Genomic DNA, 22712 nt, shown 5'->3' on the forward strand with positions numbered 1-22712 from the left:
TTCCCCCTGCCCACGTGCTCGGAGATGCGCTCATGACATCACTGGTATCATTTTTCACACCAATTTTGGAGAACCCGATCTGCTCCATCACGTCCGCATACCTAAGACAGTGTGGAAAGAACGTGGCCAGCCTGGGGCATGCTGCGCGGAGTGGAGTGTAGCCGATGCTAGTTTGTAGGTGGCATTAGTCAGAGAGTCCACTAAGGCCCGTGTCTCAACGCAGGATTCTTAAATTGTCAGATGATTTTGCAAGAGACCACACGCGTGGCAATAAAAAAATAAATGTCTCAGAGACCGTTTTGATCCTACAGTGTGTGGTATCTGGCCTCGTGTCAAAAATTACACACTATTGATTTCACACATTAACATTTCCAGGTCAGACGGGAAATCTTGTTAAATCAAATGTGACCTCTGAATAAACAAACATGGCGAAGGATGAGCATGCAGTGGGTTTTTGTCACTTTGTTTTCTGAATGTCTTTGATGTCACTTTAAATGTCAGATTCAAGAGGCAGCATGTTTGTCCTCGAAAGTCGGACCAAAATCATCCTATATTTTGATAGCCCTAATTTATGATGAGTTGTCCTAAAGTGATTCAGAGTGAACCAGATCAATCTTTACACACTACACATGGTAAGCATATCTGATAAAATCATCTTAAGAGTCGTTATGATAATCAATGTTTCCTTAAGATTGTCTGATGGGGTGAACCAGGTCAAAAATCAATACAATCATCCTGACGCGTAAGCCGGGTTAGAATGTTTGGCTGGGATTTAATGGAAAATCTATAGTTTCAGAAAACATTTTTCAAAGGTCCAACTTCTTTCTTTCTTTCTTCAGGCTCCCCCACTAAGCCAGGCACAATGGATGCTGTCAAACAATGATAAAAATCCACTGTTGGCATCTTTTCTGACAGAATTATTAACATAACACACCTACTCATTGTAATGGTAGCTCATTAGTTTGGTAGCTAATGTAGCTATCTCACTTCAGGCAGCTATGAGACACACGGATCTTTGTTTATAGCTTTAAACTGTTAAAACAAATGGGAAAAAGACATTTTTAATAAATGCTTTGAAACAAAAGCACAAAGAACTGCCTTTCATTACTTTTAGTTGGCAGGATCATTGACAGTCTGATTACCTGATCATTGATTATTCATTGCCAGTCAGAGTCAGGTAATAAGACCTTAAGCCCATTTGTCTTCATTTGTGCACACCACAAAGAGTGTGCATCTAAACTCTAAACAACTGGTGTCGTTTTTAAAGCAGCAGTAAAGCAGTGTGCTTGTTTCTGCAGGGGGTTCTTTCCTTTGTCCGGTGCATTCGTGGACCAGTGGAGAAGATCTAGCGGGACACATCCTGCGTCACAGGTGACGATAATTAAATAATCTCCCCTTTTCTGCATTTAGTCATGTGTAGATCTTGGTTTTCCATTTTATTTTGTAGCACAAACACAATCAAATACGATAGGTAGGTAGTTTTTGGATTTTACTCATCATCAAGCATGAAGATCTTGTGTGATTTGGCAGAGGAGTGTCTGACTGGTGGAAGGGGAGTTCAATTCTGATGAAGGAGCCCAGCCAGTTGGTGGAATTAGCGGGCCATGACTATGTGCTGGACCTGATAGCAGACCTGGAGCTTCCTATAGACTTCCCGAAGCAAAAGAGTTACTTCATCATCAGCTCTGATAACCCAGCTAAAGTCAGAGCGAATGCCAGCCTGTCAGTGAGCAGAATACACCCAGAGACATCACATCAGCAGAGCATTTGAAAGGTGGAGATTTAAAAAGCAGACTGTTTTTCTCTCCTCTCTCAGTGCTTTGTTTGGAGGTGGCTTTGAGTCAGACGAGGAGCTTCCATCTTCCTCTCCTCTCAGCAGCAGACCAGCCTACAGTCTGCCTGATTCTGAAGGCTACTACAGCCACGGTACTCACACCTGATTTATTTTATTTGTATGGCGAGCATGAAAACACCTTCAGAGATCCTCAGACACTAGAACATTCATTTGTAACTGGGATGTTTCAAAGTTGAGCAGGATTAAAAAGAACACTTCTGAAAATCTATTTATAAAAAACAAACAAAAACAACCTTTTCTAGACTTTATGCGGTGGCAAGAAGTCGTGTTTGAAATTCTGTGGGTACTTTTCTAACAAGCTCTCAAACACAGCTATACATTTGAGATGGATCTACTTTTTTGTTGACTTGTTTTCCCTAAAAATCTAGACATAGTGGAGTCAGTAAAATGAATGGAAGTCAATGGAGATCCACGCAAGCATACAAATGTGTGTGTGTGTGTGTGTGTGTGTGTGTGTGTGTGTCAAAATGATTCGATAAAGCTCAGAAAACACCAAAGCTATAAGTAGTAACAACCACAGCTTTCCACTGGACTAGTAAGCGGTGCGAAAGGTAATAAACTCATTTTACTAACGAACTCCTTTCCCACCGGGAGCATTTGAGACGCCAAGAAGAGAGAAAAACGGCAGTGTGGTTTGTTTTCTGTTCTGTTTACCTCGGCTGCGAAGGTTTTACAGGTAATGATGTACTTTTTTTTTTTTTTACAAGTGGAGCAACTGAAAAGCTGTATGTGAATTTTATTTTGAAAGTTTCCAGATGTTCTACACTGGTTTTGTGTTTGATTTCCTGTTTGGCACAATTTGCACTGCTGAGCTTGACATGTTCTGGAAGCTAGAGCGACTGCCAAATCCTCAGTGCTTATCCTGCTCGACTTATCAGCAGCATTTAACACCGTCAACCATGGCTTCCTTTTGTCCACACTCTCTACCATGGGCATCACAGAGAAAGCACACGCCTGGTTTGAATCGTACCTCACAGGACGATCATTTGGTGTATCTTGGCTTGGACAATCATCTACCGTGCACCATCTTGCCACAGGAGTCCCCCAGGGCTCTATACTAGGAACTCTTCTCTTTGCCATATACACCACCTCACTGGGTGAGATCATTCGATCACATGGCTTCTCCTACCACTGCTATGCAGACGACACCCAGCTCCATCTGTCATTTCCACCGGATGACACACCGTGTCTGCACGAATATCAAACTGTCTCTCTGACATATCAAAATGGATGAAATCCCACCATCTCCAACTCAACCTCTCTAAAACTGAACTACTTGTCATCCCAGCAAAACCATCCATACAGCACAATATCTCAATCCAGAATGACTTCATATCTCTGGCTCCTTCAAAGGCAGTTCGAAATCTGGGTGTTGTGATTGATGAACACCTGACCTTTAAAGATCATGTTGCCTCTGTTGCTCGTTCATGCCGCTTTGCGTTGTATAACATATGAAAGATCAGACCATACCTAACACAACATGCCACCCAGCTCCTGGTGCAATCTACTGTCATCTCCCGCCTCGATTACTGCAATGCCCTTCTAACTGGTGTTCCAGGCTGTATTGTGAGACCTCTTCAAATGGTCCAGAACGCAGCGGCGCGTCTGGTCTTCAATCAGCCAAAAAGAGCACACATCACCCCTCTGTTCATTGAGCTCCACTGGCTACCGCTAGCAGCACGCATCAAATTCAAATTGCTAGCACTAGCATACAAAGTCCGAGATGGTACGGCTCCCATCTACCTGAATCCTCTTGCAAAGGCCTACGTCACGGCCCGGCCGCTCCGGTCATCACAGGATCGTCGGCTAGCAGTGCCTACACCACGCTCAGGACAATCCAGACTCTTCTCATGCATCGTTCCACAAATGTGGAATGACCTTCCAAGCACTACCAGAACAGGAGCTTCCTTTTCAATTTTCAAGAACTCCTGAAGACCCTGCTCTTCAGAGAGCATCTTCTAAACTAGCACCCTCCCTGCACCCGTCCCCCTCTCTACTGTCCACTCCTTGTTCCCTCCTCTCCATGACTGATGTCAATGTTGTTGTTGTTATTGTTGTTGTTAGCCTCAAGGGCAATATGCCGATTATCACTTGTAAGTCGCTTTGGACAAAAGCGTCTGCTAAATACATAAACATAAGTCTGGTTCATAGAAAATAGATCCAGTATGAAAAGCCAAGGGGGACAAAATAATGCCTTTAACTCACTCGCTGCCAGCATTTCTCACTGTTTTTACTGGGAGTTTTTAAGAGTCACAGAACGTTGCGCGCTAGGATGATGTCGACGCCAAAACAACCTAAACAAAGCGGAGACTCACCTCTTACATCAGGAAAAATCTGCGCGTTTCGAGCTTTATCGTTCTTTCATAATCCATTGTTGAATTGTGATCGGCAGAAGCTTTTCCGGTTTGCGTCTCAGTTTTTTTTTTTACAGCAGCGGCCCAAAATGATCTCCTAACACATGGATGTTCTGCTTTCTGATCATGTGACGTGTTACGTATGCAGTAGAGGATCGGCTTCAGAGCTGAGATGTTTGTTCTCACTGTGCGGGGACTCGTTCCGACGCCCACACAGTAAAAACATGCAAATGACGACTTTAGTTGTCATTGACAGTGAATGAGTTAAGAGATGTCGTTTTTACGTGGGTCTTGTACTGCCCCAAAATGCATGTAAAAAACAACAACTTTTAGAAGGCGTTGTTTTGTCCAAGTTGGCTTTCTATAACTCCAAGCATGAGCACTGCATCCCTACGCTTCTGTGACACTTCCAAAACACAAAACATTGCAGCCGGTGAAAACACACCTATCCAGTAGCTAATTGCAGATGTTTAGCAGATGTTTTGTGACGTTTTGCGACGCTTACACATCCAGTGGAAAGGCCCGGTAGGACGCAGCTTACAGCAGGGGTGTACACTAAGTTAAAAATCTTATGAGCCACAAAAATGTGATATTTTTTTCTTCACAAAATAGGATAATTCAAGTTGTGGTGACTTTTTCTGTTTGTACTACTTAAAGAATTGGCTTAAATTGACTCAGTAGTAAAAATATGAATGTGTTTAAAAAGCACTGATCTACATCAACAATCTGCAAGTGGAGGCCACACAAAGTCACTCAAAGGGCTGCTAATGGCCCCCAGGCCACACTTTGGATTACAGAAACCAAAAACCCATAATAGAGACACACTTACCCATCCTGAATCTCTGCATATGAATTATGAAACTGTTTTAACGGTGTTCAAAACCCCTTGTGGTTTGCTTCCAGCAGAGTCAGATGGGTTCAGTGACAGTCAGACTCAGAGAGGAATGGATCGGTACCTGGACAGCCTGTTTGACCCGGTGCTGTCCGACAGCAGCACAGTGAGTATTCACAAAGTGGGTCATTCGCAAACATCCCAGTTCATCGGAACATCTCACTGTTGCTCAGGTCAACCGAGACCCTGAACGCATCACTCGCTTTGTCCCAGAGAGGATGGATGCAGGTGTTGACGGCTGGTTGGAGGATGTGATCCATTGTCTCTGTTAGTGTGTGAATGGAGAGGACAAGAAGGGTGATTAGGTTACCGAATGACCTACCGTATTTAACCGTAACAACAGGCGGCCCACATTTACCTGCCATAATGACTGTAACGTGTTTATATGTGGAACACAAGTTTAAAAAACACAGAAAACAACTTAATAATTACAAAAAAACAGTTTTGTGGATCAGTTTGATAGATTTTGGACACTTTTCTCTGAAGCTCTTTAGTTTTAACATCAACGTTGGGGATAACATGTTCGACCTTTTTCCTTATTTCCTTTTGATGATATTTAGCTTGACTTGTCCCTGAATTTCCTGTTGCAGCAGTCTGCTTGCAGGCTGAAAAACAGAAATCACAACTTGATGTTAGGTTGGAACATTGCCACAGCAGATGTGTGAGTTGGGTTTGCATGTGGAGCATCACCTACAGGGTGTATGGTACTTCCTGGAGGGTGTTCAGTTCCTGCAGCTCTATTACTCCCTCAGTAAAGGTCTGGATACATCTGCTCTAAAGCCCCTCTATGTTCTTCTAGATTTCACACTTCTTCTGCTTCATGCCTTTTGATGAATTTTTATTCTGGTCGTCTCTGTCTGCCAGAACATGGAGCGCGCAAGTTTGTCAGCGAGAATGAAGGGAGGAGGAGGTGTGGGCATCTCTGGAGGAGGACGAGGAGGGGGGCAGGGTCACACATCTCCCACCAGACCTTATCCTCCTGGAATTCACCCTGGAGGTAAAACTTTGAGCTTGGAATCTTGTTTGCTTTCTCAAAAGTCTATAGATGTCCTCTCTGGTCTTCCAGATTTTTTTCCAACTTCCTACTGGCTCTGCTCCGATTCCACCTTTCCCGGGATCCACTGATTTCCCTCTTTCCTGTTCGTTTTCTCTCTCCCTTTCCTTACATTTTTTAATCACAATTTTAATTATTTTCTCATTTTCAACATATTTTGAATCATTTTTTAAAATCTTTTTTATACTTTCATTTTTTTGTTTTTGTGAAGCGACTCGTGATTTTTATCTTGAGAGGCGCTTAATAAAACATTGTTTTCTTTCTGCTCCTCTCTCTCTCTCTCTCTCTCTCTCTCTCTCGCTCTCTCTCTCTCTCTCGCTCTCTCTCTCTCTCTCTCTCTCTCTCTCTGCATCAATTATTCATCCTGATCTAAGTAGATCCTAAATCTTTCTCCATACTGTCGTATTAATAGACAGTTCATGCCCTTTTCACATTTTTCAGCTCATACTGAACTTTTGTGGGGAAAAAAACACCAATTTGAAGACATTCTGGTCTAATATTTATTAGGGTTAAAATTAAGAGGAGTTTGTCAGAGGTGTGGAAAAAACTATTAGAAAATTCCAGGATTTTTAATCATGTCTTAATGAATAGTAAAATGAGATTATTTCCATATTTTTACCTAATTTACTCTTTGCTGGATCCAGTATCTGAGCCCACAGTTCATCAACTTTGATCTGCTGTTTAGAAGCTGTAATGGGCACTCTGGCTTCATAAATAATACACAAACAGTCATCTGCTATAACAAAAGGGCCTCTGCCCAGTAAGCATTAGTCATTGTTATTTCTGTTGCTATTGCTCTCTTACATTGTTTGGCTGCTCTGTTTTTCTTGTAATGTATTTTGTGCAAAAATGATAAATTATTACATTCTAACTTGTTGTCATTTGCTTCCAAAGGAAAAAAGTATTTTTTACAAATATTTATGACGGTAGGAATTTCTCTCGATTTCAAAATAACTTAAGGTCTAAGGTCAGTTGGCTATGGCAGCCATCTTGAATTGGTTTAAGCTAATCTTACCTGTAGATGTACATCTAATGATTACTTTGTGAGTTCTGCTAATATCCATGAGTCAGACAGGGTTGATGTTTCCACCACTTAACACTGGTTGAGAATATCAGATAGGACTCACTCTCGTGTAGTGGGTTGACCCTTAAAGTCACTTAGCCTAGCAAGCCGTCCTATATATATATATATATATATATATATATATATATATATATATATATAGTCTGACCGGGACTCATAGAGAGCTCAGTAATGGGGCAGAATGTAAAGTTGTCGTTGTCGTCTTCCTCCGCTTATCCGGGTCCGGGTCGCGGAGGCAGAATCCCAACTAGGGAGCTCCAGACTGTCCTCTCCCCGGCCACCTCCACCAGCTCCTCCGGCAGGGCCCCAAGGCGTTCCCGAACCAGATTGGAGATGTAACCTCTCCAACATGTCCTGGGTCGACCCGGGAGCCTCCTGCCGGCAGGACATGTCCGAAACACCTCCCCAGGGAGGCGTCCAGGAGGCATCCTGACCAGATGCCCAAACCACCTCAACTGACTCCTTTCGATCCGGAGGAGCAGCGGTTCTACTCCCAGTCCCTCCCGAATGTCCGAGCTCCTGACCCTATCTCTAAGGCTGAGTCCGGTCACCCTACGGAGGAAACTCATTTCAGCCGCTTGTATTCACGATCTCGTTCTTTCGGTCATTACCCAAAGCTCATGACCAAAGGTGAGGACTGGGACTTAGATCGACCGGTAAATCAAGAGCCTGGCTTTCTGGCTCAGCTCCCTCTTCACCATGACAGATCGGCTCAGCGTCCGCATCACTGCAGACGCTGAACCAATCCGCCTGTCAATCTTCCGATCCCTCCTACCCTCACTCTTGAACAAGACCCCGAGATACTCAAGCTCTTCCACTTGAGGTAGGACCTCTCTCCCGACCCGGAGTTGGCAAACCACCCTTTCCCAGTTGAGAACCATGGTCTCAGATTTGGAGGTGCTGGTCCTCATCCCAGCCGCTTCACACTCGGCCACGAACCTACCCAGCAAGAGCTGAAGGTCAGAGCTGGATGAAGCTAGGAGAACCACATCATCCGCAAAAAGCAGAGACGAGATTCTCCTGCCACCAAACTCGACACACTCCACACCACGGCTGCGCCTAGAAATTCTGTCCATAAAGGTAATGAACAGAACCAGTGACAAAGGGCAGCCCTGGCGGAGTCCAACCTTCACCGAGAACAGGTCCGACTTACTACCGGCTATGCCAACCAAACTCACGCTCCTCTGGTAAAGGGACTGAGTGGCCCTTAACAAAAGGCCACCCACCCCATACTCCTGGAGCGCCCCCCACAGGGTGCCCCTGGGGACACGGTCACAAGCCTTCTCCAAATCCACAAAACACATGTGGATTGGTTGGGCAAACTCCCATGCTCCCTCCATCACCCTTGCAAGGGTATAGAGCTGGTCCACAGTTCCACGGCCAGGACGAAAACCACATTGCTCCACCTCAATCTGAGATTCAACTATCGATCGGACCCTCCTCTCCAGTACCTTGGAGTAGACCTTTCCAGGGAGGCTGAGGAGTGTGATCCCCCTATAGTTGGAACACACACCCTCCGGTCACCCTTCTTAAAGATGGGGACCCCCACCCCGGTCTGCCACTCCACAGGAACTGCCCCGATGACCACGCAGAGTTGCAGAGACGTGTCAACTATGACAGCCCTACCACATCCATAGCCTTGAGATACCCAGAATGAATCTCATCCACCCACGGGGTCCGCCGCTGTGTAGTTGTTTGTCTACCTCAGCAACTTCTGCCCCAGAGATTGGACAGTCCATCCCCTGGTCTCCCGGCTCTGGCTCCTCCTCGGAACGCGCAAAGGTGGGATTGAGGAGCTCCTCAAAGTATTCCTTTCACCTCCCGACTATAGCCCCAGTTGATGTCAGCAGCTCCCCTTCCCCACTGTAAACAGTGTGAGCGAGTTGCTGCCTCCCTCTCCTGAGGCGCCGGACAGTTTGCCAGATCCTCTTTGGTGCCGATTGATAGTCTTTCTCCATGGCCTCACCAAACTCCCACGCCCGAGATTTTGCTTCAGCAACTGCCACTGCTGCACCTCGCTTGGCTATCCGGTACCCGTCTGCTGCCTCCGGAGACCCACAGACCAGCCACACCCTGTAGGCCTCCTTCTTCAGCCTGACAACTCCCCGAACCTCTGATGTCCACCAGCGGGTACGGGGGTTGCCACCACGACTGGCACTGGCCACCTTGCGACCACAGTTCTCAACAACCACCTCAACAATCGCAGAGTGGAACAAGGTCCACTCGGAGTCAATGTCCCCCACTGCTCTCGGGACATGGTGAAAGCTCTGCCGGAGGTGGGAGTTGAAGACCGTCTTGACAGGTTCTTCTACCAAGCGTTCCCAGCAGACCCTTACTATGCGTTTGGGTCTGCCAGGTCTATGTGGCGTCTTCCCCTGCCATCTGATCCAACTCACCACCAGGTGGTGATCAGTTGACAGCTCCGCTCCTCTCATCACTCGGGTGTCCAAAACATACGGCCGCAGGTCAGATGATACGACTACAAAGTCTATCATCGACCTGCGACCTAGGCTGCCCTGGTACCAAGTGTACGGATGGGTATCCTTATGTTCAAACATGGTGTTTGTTATGGCCAAACTGCGGCTTACACAGAAGTCCAATAACGAAACACCACTCGAGTTCAGATCAGGCAGGCAGTTCCTCCCAATCACACCCCTCCAGGTCATGTTGTCATTGCCCACATGAGCATTGAAGTCCCCCAGCAGGACAATGGAATCCCCTGATGGAGCACTATCTAGCATTCATCCCAGGGACTCCAAAAAGGGTGGGTAATCTGAAATGATATTTGGCGCATAAGCACAAACAACAGTCAGGACCCATTCCCCGACCCAAAGGTGCAGGGAAGCTACCCTCTCGTCCCCCAGGGTAAACCCCAACACACAGGCAGAAAGTCTTGGGGCTAACAAAAAGCCAACTCCAGCCCTCCGCCTCTCACCCGGAGCAACTCCAGCAAAGGAGACTGTCCAACCCCTCTCAAGGACTTGGGTTCCAGAGCCAATGCTATGTGTCAAGGTGAGTTCAACTATATCTAGCCGGTACCGGTCAACCTCTGCCACAAGCTCCTGCTCCTTCTCTGCCAGCAAGGTTACGTTCCATGTCCCAAAAACCAGTTTCCTTGTCCAGGGATCAGACTGCCAAGGCTCCCGCCTCGGTCTGCCACACACTGCACCAGACCCGTCATGTTCCTCCTGCGGGTGGTGGGTCCACAGTTGGATAAGCCCATGTATCTGGTTCGGGCTGGGCCCGGCCGGGCCCCATGAGCGAAAGCCCGGGCACCAGGTGCTCGCTCACGGACCCCAACCCCAGGCCTGGCTCCAGGGTGGGACCCTGGTAACCCTCCGGGCCGGGTACACTGACTCTTTGTTTTTACGTCCATGAAAGATCTTCTGAACCGTTCTTTGTCTCACCCTTCACCTAAGACCTATTTGTCTTTCAAATAGTCTCTACAAGCTGTTGGATAAAATTTGGACCAATCAGAGCAATGAACAACACAACTTGATCTTTGCTACAGAAATCAGTCTACAGGAAATTTCGACATACACCGTGAAAAAGCAAAGACCTCCTTTTTTGAACTAGAGGAGATTTCTCAGAGAAAAGCCAGATTTTAAATTGTCCAAAGAGCTAACTCCATTTCAAACGAGCGCCATTAGGGTGACCAGATCCCAACTTGCCAAATGTGGGACAAAGACTACTCAATGTGGGACAACCTGAAGTTCCAAAGTAGTTCTGCCTTTCAGCCCTAACATCAATGTTACATATATATAAAATGATTATTATTCTTATCATCATACATTTCTTGTATGTATTTTATTTGAATTCAACATGAACAAGCATACAGCAAAAGCTTTACTATTCAGTTTTTCTCACGTAACCACAACATAACTGTAGCGACTCAAATGTCTGAGAATGCGTGATCAAAGCTTCCATTTATTCTCATTAATTCTTTACTGTGCTGTAAGGGGCTCAGCATGTGTGCAGGTATCTGAAACCGCAGCACCTTGTCTGTGTTAGAGCCTCCATTGTGTTTATCATGGACCTGTCTAATTACTGGAAAACCTGCTTTTGACCTCTTCATATCAGACTCTGTGCTGAGACATGAAAGAATGACTCAGAAACAACAAAGACTCTGTCGAGTATCTCTGAACACGTTTAATTCACGAGTTTACAGCATTTTCTCCTCCGTGCTCTCTCACGCTTGTTTTGGCGGTTCGGGTGCGCTCCACACGCTCTGGATCTGTGATAAAGTCCCGCCTCTGTTTGATTGACAGCAACAGACAGATTTCTCCACAGTTTCTTCTATAAGATTGAAACTCGAAACGTGAAACTGTCAATAATGGGGGACATGAGTCGCAATTTGCGGGACACGTGAAAAGTAATGAAAATGGGGACTGTCCCGCACAAAGCGGGATAACTAGTCACCCTAAGCGCCATTCCTGAGCTGACAGTATCGTTGCAGTTTTTCTTTGTTGCAGCTCTGGTGCTTCGTGCCCAACATCTGTCTATGAACATGGAGAGCTGTGATTGGCCCAACCTAAATTGGTCAGGCCAATGATAGACCTGCTGAGGCTACAATGGAGCGTGGCTAGACCGACCCGTGAAGCAAAACTGTTTGTTACCAATATGGGTTGTCTGGATTTCTAGGCTAGATTAGTTGTACATATTTTTTTGATAGGGCCTATGGTTAAAATCTGATGTTAGCCCAGATCTGGACAAGTGGGGGAGTAGAGGGAGGTGGAGAATACAGTCGGTAAAGACGGCACTCTCTTGCCCTGCCTCCAACATGCCTCCATCTAAAAGGCTAGGTTATCCAGATTAATCTCTGTAGTTATGCTGCTATAAGCTTAGACTGCTGAAGGATGTACTAACCACTTTCCACACTCGACTATTTTCTTCTACAATGTGCTCTTTAACTGCATTATTTCCTGCTATTTCAGCTGTTAACTTTATTTTTTCTTTAAGTGTTTTTCTCCCCAGAAAAAGCTACAATGATGTTCTGCTGAGCTGTGGTGGCCTCATGGAGGGGGCCATCGTCTAGCACACTGCTGCTAACCACTTAAACATCCTCCCTCTCCTGATAATAACACTTTACTTTTCTTGACATTGAATGTGCTACTACTAGTTTACCCGTTTAATTACAGATTCACTAGGATAAATACAATAAAGTTTATCTCTCACCAAATAGAATATTTACTAAGAAATCACAATGTAACCATAGAAACACTACTTGGTGTGTGTGTGTGTGTGTGTGTGTGTGTGTGTGTGTGTGTGTGTGTGTGTGCTTGTGCGTGTGTGTGTGTGTGTGTGTGTGTGTGTGTGTGTGTGTGTGTGTGTGTGTGTGTGTGTGTGTGTGTGTGTGTGAAAAATAAACAATAATGAACAAGAGTCTGCTTCTAGACCTGCAGAAGGAGAAAGAATAGAAAAAAATGGGACACACAACAATACAACAGGAGCAAGCTATCACTGTGTCAGCCTGATGATGAAATATAAAATCAACATTGTTTGACTGAACAATCACACGATAATAAATCATAGTGCATTTAGTGGCAACGACAGCCTTAAGACATGTGTTGAACGTGCCCAAGCCCATACTTTTGAGAGCACCATGTGAGCACCTGTGTGTGTACACGCGCTTGTTTATGTAAGGTTTCTCTATAAAAGCGTCCAATAGAGAGTGTGAGGGACCACAGATTTGCGTTGATTTGAAGTGGAAGCAGAGGCTAAATCAAGTGTAATATGATCTAACAAAAGATTTCTATACTGGTTAATGCAGAGTTTCTCTATTTTTCCAATTCAAGAGGATAGTTTTCTTAGCGATGCATATGGCAGTAGTCTGAAGCACGTGAACCAAAGATGTTTCAATCGGGACATCGTCCAGGTTTCCCAGTAAACAAAGAGAGGGGGAAGTTGGGAAATGACATTTCAGACACTTTGACAGATCTTCACATACTCTACCCCAAAATTCCTGGACAGGTGGACAGGACCACAGTGTGTGAATGTAATTGTCAGGAATGTTGTTTGTGCAGTGTGTACAGATGTCAGATGACACAAACCCCATCTTGAACATCTGATGACCTGTATAGTGTACTCTGTGCAGAATTTTGTACAGAATTAATTGTAAATTGGGGTGTCTGATCATTTTAAAAGTTTTTAAACAAGTTTGGAACCAGAAGTTCTGGTCAAAGCTGACTGATAGATCCACCTCCCATTTTTCAATAGGGATTGCAATTTTATCGTCTATTTTGGACAGTGTCTTACATACTTTAGACAGTAGTTTGGGGGGGGGGGGGGGGGGGTGAGATTATAGAAGTCAAATACCCTTGGTGGTGTTTGTAATTCTATTTTTATTGAGCTTAATTTTTTGTTTGACTACAGATTTAATTAGGTGTTATTCTAAAAAGCTATTCTTATCTATTCCAAATTGGGAGACTATTCGATTAAATGGGATGAAGTCCAATCCTTCATATATGTGTTCCAGGTATAGGATCCCTTTATTTTTCCAGTCCGGAAGGTTCATCATTTGGTTATTTTGCAAAATATCAGGATTATTCCAGATAGGTGTGCGTCTGCATGGTATTAGTGAAGACGCTGTCATTTTTAGATACTCCCATCATGCTGTCAGAGAGGTGCTGATACTAATACTAGTCTCCATGTTGTGTTTATAACAGTAGATGGTGCCTTGCTGGACTGTGGGTGGAGACAATCATTGCTAATGAATTTCATGGTTTACCACGTGACTCCGGTCCTGACTCTTGTCCTTTTACCTGCCCACTGCTTCTTAAGCTGTTCCAGTGCTGCCAGTAGCAGGTGGGATGATGCCTCCCATCCCAACAATGCCAGTCCCTTCCCATCACTATCACCACGAGCAACACCAGCAACAAAAACAACAAGAACAACCACCACAAGAGCAAGAACAGCCACCACCAGAGTACCACCAGTACAACCAGCCCTACAAACAGCCAACCTCCTCTAAAGCCACTCCCGCCTCCCGTGTAGCACCCGCTCCATTACCATCCCGCCCCCCTGCTACTAAGCCCAAAGCCGTCCCTCAAACTGTCAGAGACTCCGATACACCCCGTGTCAGTGTTGTACCAGGTGTGCCGGCCGTATCCCCACGCCCAACCATGCCTGCCGTTCCAGGCTTACCTGTGACGACAGGTATGCCAGGTACACAAAGAGTGAGCAGTAGAGTTTCCAGCATGTTTGGCCTAAAGTGAGTGGGCATGGTGGACTTTTAGATCGAAGTTGATGATGTGTGATTTTTAAAGCGCATGGATTTATCGAGTTTATTTGTAGTGGACACTGAGTTTTATGTTGTTCCCCAACATCATTTCATCATTTTTGTCATCTGACAGATGTCTCTTCTTTTTTTATTCAGGAATGGAGCAGGCGGTACTGACTCATGAGCAACAGGCCATCATCAACCAGCAAGCTATTATTCTGGTGAGACATACACCGTCCCACAGCAACTCCCTGATTATATGCAACTGTTCATATGCTGAGTTACAATGAAGCTAAACACTTAAATAAATCCACGTTTGGGCTAAATGAGGCTTTAAAGACTAGAACATCTTGGATTTTTCCAAAACAGGGTGTGATGTTTGGCTTTTTGGGATCTTTTAGCATACTTGATATCGTCAGACAGGTGCTATTGAAGTGACTGTGGCTGGTGAAAATTAACTCAGCATTCCTGGTAATTGTCCATCCATCCGTCCATCCATCCATCCATCATTGATTAATTCATCCATTCGTCCGTCCGTCCATCCATCCATTCATTTATCCATTTATTCATCATCCATCCATCCATCCATCCATCCATGCATTTATCCATCAATCCATCCATCCATCCATTCATTTATCCATTTATTCATCATCCATCCATCCATCCATCCATCCATCCATCCATCCATCCATCATTGATTAATTCATCCATCCGTCCGTCCGTCCGTCCATCCATCCATTCATTTATCCATTTATTCATCATCCATCCATCCATCCATCCATGCATTTATCCATCAATCCATCCATCAATCTATCCATCCATCCATCCATCCATCCATTTATCCATCATCCATCCATCCATCCATCCATCCATCCATCCATCCTTCCACCCATTCAGCCATCCATCCATCATCTATCTACCATCATCCATCAGCTATCTATCCATCCATCCATCCATTTCATGCCACTTTTCCAGGTTCAGGTTGTGACTTGATAATAATTTCTAAAAATAATTTGAATAATTTAGGATTTGATGAGGGGTCATTGACGTTTTCACAAGGGGCGAGGTTTTATCTGACAGTAAAATGGATGTGATTGTTGGTAACGCTGTGTCTTTCTGTGCTGTAGGCCCAGCAGATGACCATGCAGGCCATTGCAATCCAGCAGCAGATGTTGTCCTCGTTCCCACCTGTTGCCCCAGCCCCTCAGTCACCACCCTTGCAACACCACACACACCTGCCACAGCGGTCACACACGCCCAGTCCTGTCAGTATACACACACTGTGCTTTGGTGATGTATTTAAGTGTGAAACGTCATCTTTCAGTTTTCTTTTGATGTTTTTCTTTGTTCTTCAGACCAAGGAAAGCAACGAGTCTCAAAAATCAACTCCCTCTGCAGTTAAGCGACAAATGAGTAGGTTCATTCGGCGTACTGTGATATAATGAAATGATATAAGTGACCACTTACCAGTCTTTGTAACTTATGACTGTTGCTATAAAGTTCATAGAAATGTAGGTAAGATGATATATAAAACAATTAGAACAGAAAAGGCTATGCAATGTCTCAAAAATGAGTTAATAAAACAAGATTGGACTATTGTATATAAATATAAGGATGTCAATAAAGCCTATGAGGCATTCTTAAGTATATTCATGGCCTTATTAGAGAAAAATAGCCTACTTATTGAAGTCAACAGGAAAGACAAATATACAGGAAGACCATGGATGACGAAGGGACTGCAAAATGCCTGTAAAAAAAAGAACAGCTTATATAGAGAATTCATTAAAAAGAGAACTACAGAATCTGAAAAGAAATATAAAAAGTATAAAAATAAATTAACTAACATAATGAGAACTTGTAAAAAAGAATACTTCATCAAAAAGTTAGAAGATAATAAAGATAGCATGAAAGGGATATGGAATGTATTGAATAGTATAATAAAAAATGCACCAAGGACTAATGACTACCCTGGGTATTTTATGGAAGGGACAAATACTATTAGTAAAATGAACGAAGTAGTAGATGGATTTAATGATTTTTTTGTACATATAGGGCCAAAACTAGCCGCAGAAATAAAGGTTGATATGATAGAAAAGGAGACTGGAGGAAACATTGAAAGGAATGCAAGTTCAATGTTTTTAAGAGCAGTGGAAGAGAAGGAGATATATGATATTGTCAGTGGACTTAAGAACAAAACAAGTACTGACTTCCATGATATTGATATGTTAACAGTAAAGAGAGTAATTGATGGTATTGTAAAACCGCTACAATATATTTTTAATTTGTCTTTCCAGGAAGGGGTTTTTCCACAAAAAATGAAAGTAGCAAAAATTATTCCCATTTATAAATCAGGTGAAAAGCATTGTTTTACAAATTATAGACCAGTGTCGGTACTCTGCCAGTTTTCTAAAATACTGGAAAAACTATTTCTAAAAAGACTTGATAACTTTGTGGAAAAGCATGATCTGTTGGCAAATTGCCAGTATGGGTTTAGAAATAACAGATCAACAGTTTTGGCATTGATGGATTTAATGGAAGAAATAACTGAATGTATGGATAACAAGAAGTATGCACTTGGAGTTTTTCTAGATCTAAAAAAAGCATTTGATACTGTTGACCACAAAATTTTAATAATCAAACTGGAGAAATATGGGTTTAGGGGTGTGGTATTGGATTGGATAAAAAGCTATGTGATGAATCGACAGCAATATGTACAAATAAATGAGTTTAAATCTAAATTGATGGATATTGAATGTGGAGTACCTCAAGGATCAGTATTGGGACCAAAATTGTTTATAATGTATATAAATGATATTTGTAAAGTATCGAAGATCCTAAAGTTTGTAATTTTTGCAGATGATACCAATATACTTTGTTCAAGTGGGGAATTTCAACAGGTTGTGGAGGTGATCACACAGGAGTTAAAGATATTAAAGACGTGGTTTGATAGAAACAAATTGTCCTTAAATTTAAATAAAACAAAATTTATGTTATTCGGAAACCATAAGAAAGATATTAACATTGAAATTTGTGTTGATAATGTATATCTAGAAAGGGTTAATACCATAAAATTTCTTGGTGTGATCATTGATCATAAGGCCTGTTGGAAATCACACATCACTTATGTGAGGGGAAAGTTAGCACGGGGCATTGCTGTCTTGGGGAAAGTGAAACATTTTCTGGATAGGAAAACATTATATATGTTATATTGTGCTTTCATATTACCATACATGAGTTATTGTGTAGAAGTTTGGGGAAACACATATAAAAGTAATATTCAGACTATAATCATAATGCAGAAAAGGGCTATTAGACTAATAAATCAGGAGGGGTATAGGGCTCACACAAACGCACTCTTTATTAAGACGCAAGCTTTAAAATTCCAGGACCTGGTCAAGTTTAAAACTGTGCAAATAATATATAAGGTAAGGAAAGGGATGCTCCCAATTCAAATAAGTAAATGGTTCTTAGAAAGAGAAGGGAGGTATAATTTTAGAGGGAAGTGGAATTTAAAAGTACAAAGAGTAAGAACAACATTGAAAAGGATGTCTATTTCAATAGCGGGCGTTAAATTCTGGAATGAGTTAACAGAAGAAATAAAGGATAGTAGTAATGTAAACCAGTTTAAAATAAAACTCAAAAAAGCAATGTTAAATAAGTATAAGACTGAAGAAAATGCAATTAACCCAGGACGGCATGCAAACTGATGTTTAATCTCTTCTACAAATTAGAAAATCTAAATATAGTTCTAGTTGAACATGAGAATTTAATTTATTTATTATTATTGCTTTTTTTTTGGGGGGGGGGGGGGGGTTTGAAGGCATTGTAACTGTTTTGTTGTTTACATTTTGATGATGAGGATGTAAACCTGAGGGGGTAGGGCTAAATAAGTATACACTTCTCCCTACTCCTTTTCAAACAATTGCGTGGAATGATTTTTATGAAATTTTGGTGAATGTATATGTTTGAAATAAAGTGAACTGAACTGAACTGAACTGTTCTGAGAACACTGTACCCTTTAGGGTAAAAATGTCTTCTGCTGTGCAGGATCGGGATTAGAGTCGTAAAAGCCTGCTGCATAAGTAGAGTGGTTAACACTTTAAATTAGCTAGCCCTTTGTTCACGTTTTCTTATTCCAGGTACGACACGCGGACTTCCTCCTGAGGACGTGGTCCAATCCAGTGTCAGTAACACAGAGCGAAATGATCCGAGCCATGATATTAAAGACATCGTCAAACAGCACCAGCCTGCAGGAACGACCTCTTCTAGTGCGTCTCCCACACAAAGGTAGCACATGGTTCCTTCTTCTGATAGACTTGAATGGAACATACAGAGGTGTGAAAAACCATTTGCCCCCTTCCTGATTTCTTATTCTTTTGCTTGTTTGTCACACAAAATGTTTCTGATCATCAAACACATTTAACCATTAGTCAAAGCCAACAGAAGTAAACACAAAATGCAGTTTTGAAATGATGGTTTTTATTATTTAGGGAGAGAACAAAATCCAGACCTACATTGCCCTGTGTGAAAAAGTAATTGCCCCCTGAACCTAATAACTGGTTGGGCCTCCCTTAGCAGCAATAACTGCAATCAAGCGTTTGCGATAACTTGCTACGAGTCTTTTACAGCGCTCTGGAGGAATTTTGGCCCACTCATCTTTGCAGAATTGTTGTAATTCAGCTTTATTTGAGGGTTTTCCAGCATGAACTGCCTTTTTAAGGTCATGCCATAGCATCTTAATAGGATTCAGGACTTTGACTAGGCCACTCCATAGTCTTCATTTTGTTGTTCTTCAGCCATTCAGAGGTGGATTTGCTGGTGTGTTTTGGGTCATTGTCCTGCTGCAGCACCCAAGATGGCTTCAGCTTTAGTTGACGAACAGATGGCCGGACGTTCTCCTTCAGGATGTTTTGGTAGACGGTAGAATTCATGGTTCCATTTATCACAGCAAGCCTTCCAGTTCCTGAAGCAGCGAAACAACCCCAGACCATCACACTACCACCACCATATTTTACTGTTGGTATGATGTTCTTTGTCTGAAATGCTGTGTTACTTCTACGCTAGATGTAACGGGACATTTGCCTTCCAAAAAGTTCCACTTTTGTCTCATCAGTCCACAAGGTATTTTCCCAAACGTCTTGGCAATCATTGAGATGTTTCTTAGCAAAATTGAGACGAGCCCTAATGTTCTTTTTGCTTAACAGTGGTTTGCGTCTTGGAAATCTGCCATGCAGGCCATTTTTGCCCAGTCTCTTTCTCATGGTGGAGTCGTGAACATTGACCTTAATTGAGGCAAGTGAGGCCTGCAGTTCTTTAGAAGTTGTCCAGGGGTCTTTTGTGACCTCTCGGATGAGTTGTCTCTGCGCTCTTGGGGTAATTTTGGTCGGCCGCCCACTCCTGGGAAGGTTCACCGCTGTTCCATGTTGTTGCCATTTGTGGATAATGGCTCTCACTGTGGTTCGCTGGAGTCCCAAAGCTTTAGAAATGGCTTTATAACCTTTACCAGACTGATAGATCTCAGTTACTTTTGTTCTCATTTGGTCTTGAATTTCTTTGGCTCTTGACATGATGTCTAGCTTTTGAGGTGCTTTTGGTCTACTTCTCTGTGTCAGACAGCTCATATTTAAGTGATTTCTTGATTGAATCAGGGTGGCTACAGAAATTGAACTCAGGTGTGAAACACCACATTTGGCCTTTTTTTTTAACAAGGGGGCAATTACTTTTTCACACGGGGCAATGTAGGTCTGGATTTTGTTCTCTCCCTAAATAAAAACCATCATTTCTAAACTGCATTTTGTGTTTACTTGTGTTATCTTTGACTAATGGTTAAATGTGTTTGATGATCAGAAACATTTCGTGTGACAAACATGCAAAAGAATAAGAAATCAGGAAGGGGGCAAATAGTTTATCACACCACTGTACTGTATGAATCGCAGGAGTAGAAGCCAGGAGTTTCTCCAAAGTTTGGTGCACAATACGAGGATGCTCCTTTGGTATGGTCTGATTTGGGAGACCAGTGTCTTCCCGCTTTGTGTGTGCGTGCTGATTGGTTCCAAAACTGGGACACCTGTACTCCTCTTATAACAGTGGTTCCTAATCCTTTTGTTTACGAGGAACCCCTTACCTGTGTCCAAGACAAGCCAGGACCTCCAACCCCATCTCCTGTCCGCACGCACACATTAAAAGTGATTAATTACAGACTTTACACAGACATACAGAGTGTTATTAGCTATGTTGTTAGGAATTTATAAATGTCATTTTGGTAACCTCACATCCTCAGCCCAGACAAAATTATGGGGACCCCCTTGGGGGATATTGGACCCCAGGTGGCAGCTCTTTACAAAATTGACCTAAATCATACCTAAATCAGATCGTCCCTTCTCGCTGGTAGTTAAAGATCTATCCAACCATCATCTGTGACTGCTGACCACTGCGCCACTGTGCAGCCCATGGTCAAAGACGTCATTTATAAAAGTTTACTAAGAAACATTCAAAATGGCCCAAAAACTCCTTTGAAGGCGTGAATGTGACTTGTGTGTAGGAAAAGGGATGGAAAGAAGTTTGCAAAGAAACCTGACCCTCATGATGAAGCTATGGAGATCCTTAAAGACCAGATGGCAAACCCGCCACAACCGGTAAAACACACACACACACACACATGCACGCACACACACACACGGAAGCTGCATCGAACTTTTCTACAACCTCAGTCTCTGAAAAAGCCTCAGCCCCCTCAGCCCAAAGCAGATGAAGTTAAAGTCGCCAGGACAACCAAACCTCGACCTGCGGGTCCAAGCAGTGCCGACTTACCTCCAACGCCTCCACCTGGTGAGCTTTTGAAAATGAAATACTCTGAAAAACTGCATTTTCACCACTATTTCACATCTATAGTTAGACTTAATCAGAGTGTGTCTCTAGTTTCTAGAGATCTACCAGTAGAGGAGGAGGTGATACAGACTCAGCTCCACAGCAGGACCAGCGATGAATATTACACCTACTCCAGCGTCCCCTGGAAACTCTACATGAGGAAGGAGGTGGTTTGAAACTCAGCAGCACAACAAGAGACCCTGAGTTTCACATTGAGGTTACTGAGATAAAAACTTGAACAGAAATTTTTATTTCACCCTTTTGCAGGTTTTCTACCCAAAGGAGACCCTGAACAATCCACTGATCCTGGACCTGATATTCAGACAGGTGTGGTAGAGATGAGAATAACCTCAAATTTCTTTTGAGCTAATGTAATTTTTCTTCTTTGTTTTCTAATTAAATCAGATTCAGAATTTTCAACAAAAAAAAAAGATTTTTTTTTCACAAAAATGGTCAAAATAAATGTAAGGAAATTGGAATCTTGTTTAAAAACTGAATTTTCAATAAGACAATAAAAACTTAAACTATAATTCAAATAATATGGTCCAATATAAATTTTGGAACATTTACATTATATATATATATATATATATATATATATATATATATATATATATATATATATATATATATATATATATATATATATATATATATATATATATATATATATATATATAAATAATATGTGTGTGTGTGTGTGCACACAAGGGCGTCAGTTTGTTGTCAGAATTGCTGGGGACAATAACCATACACTTGAGTGGGGTTTAAAAATTGCTGGGGACAATATAGGCTAGCACAGGGGTCGGCGGCTCTGGAGCCGCATGCGGCTCTTCCATCCATCTGATGCGGCTCTCTGTGCTTGTGAAATAATGAATGGATATTTAAATAAAAAGCTTTATATTTTACTGCATTAATTTTACATCTGTAAGCTAATTGTAAATGTAAAGATTGTCTGCGTAAACCTGAACAGGTCCAACCCGGTCTTACTGTGAGACCGGGTTGACGCGTCACGCATGTGCGTAATCATAAGCGCTTCTGAGCTGCTTTCTGACCTTCCCCACCTACAAAGTTTAATTACAACAATCAAACGTGACAGAGCCTGGATTTGTATTCTGAACAGTCTAAACATGTTTTAAAAAGAAACGTAGGACAAAAGTGGCACCTGCTCAGTAAAACCATCAACAGGGTGAAAAATACCAAAAATTGAAGGCCGAGACGGGCTACAACTTCTGGATCCACTTTATGTAAATCGTTTTATTGATTATCGTCTAATGAAAGATAATTAAGACGTACACGAGCGATCAGGCGCGTTGCAAGCTTTTCAAAAGTGTGGGGGATGTTGTCTGTGCCTAAAATAATTTCATGTTATTCATCTTGCTAGTTT

The 22712-nt window shown here is 42.8% G+C and overlaps 1 protein-coding gene across 1 annotated transcript in view; it reads left to right on the forward strand.

Moving 5' to 3' along the window:
• myo15aa (myosin XVAa) overlaps nucleotides 1-22712 on the forward strand; it is a 93251-nt gene that overhangs the window by 43382 nt on the left and 27157 nt on the right. Inside the window, exons 30-41 of the mRNA XM_070542818.1 lie at nucleotides 1299-1371; nucleotides 1531-1722; nucleotides 1817-1926; nucleotides 5113-5207; nucleotides 5966-6098; nucleotides 14615-14679; nucleotides 15586-15723; nucleotides 15814-15871; nucleotides 18598-18745; nucleotides 21000-21286; nucleotides 21377-21492; nucleotides 21593-21652. Coding sequence (XP_070398919.1) covers nucleotides 1299-1371; nucleotides 1531-1722; nucleotides 1817-1926; nucleotides 5113-5207; nucleotides 5966-6098; nucleotides 14615-14679; nucleotides 15586-15723; nucleotides 15814-15871; nucleotides 18598-18745; nucleotides 21000-21286; nucleotides 21377-21492; nucleotides 21593-21652 — 1475 coding nt within the window. The remainder of the gene's footprint in view (nucleotides 1-1298; nucleotides 1372-1530; nucleotides 1723-1816; nucleotides 1927-5112; nucleotides 5208-5965; nucleotides 6099-14614; nucleotides 14680-15585; nucleotides 15724-15813; nucleotides 15872-18597; nucleotides 18746-20999; nucleotides 21287-21376; nucleotides 21493-21592; nucleotides 21653-22712) is intronic.

The sequence above is a fragment of the Nothobranchius furzeri genome, chromosome 12 (genome assembly GCF_043380555.1).
Source record: "Nothobranchius furzeri strain GRZ-AD chromosome 12, NfurGRZ-RIMD1, whole genome shotgun sequence".
Classification (NCBI taxonomy): Eukaryota; Metazoa; Chordata; class Actinopteri; order Cyprinodontiformes; family Nothobranchiidae; genus Nothobranchius; species Nothobranchius furzeri.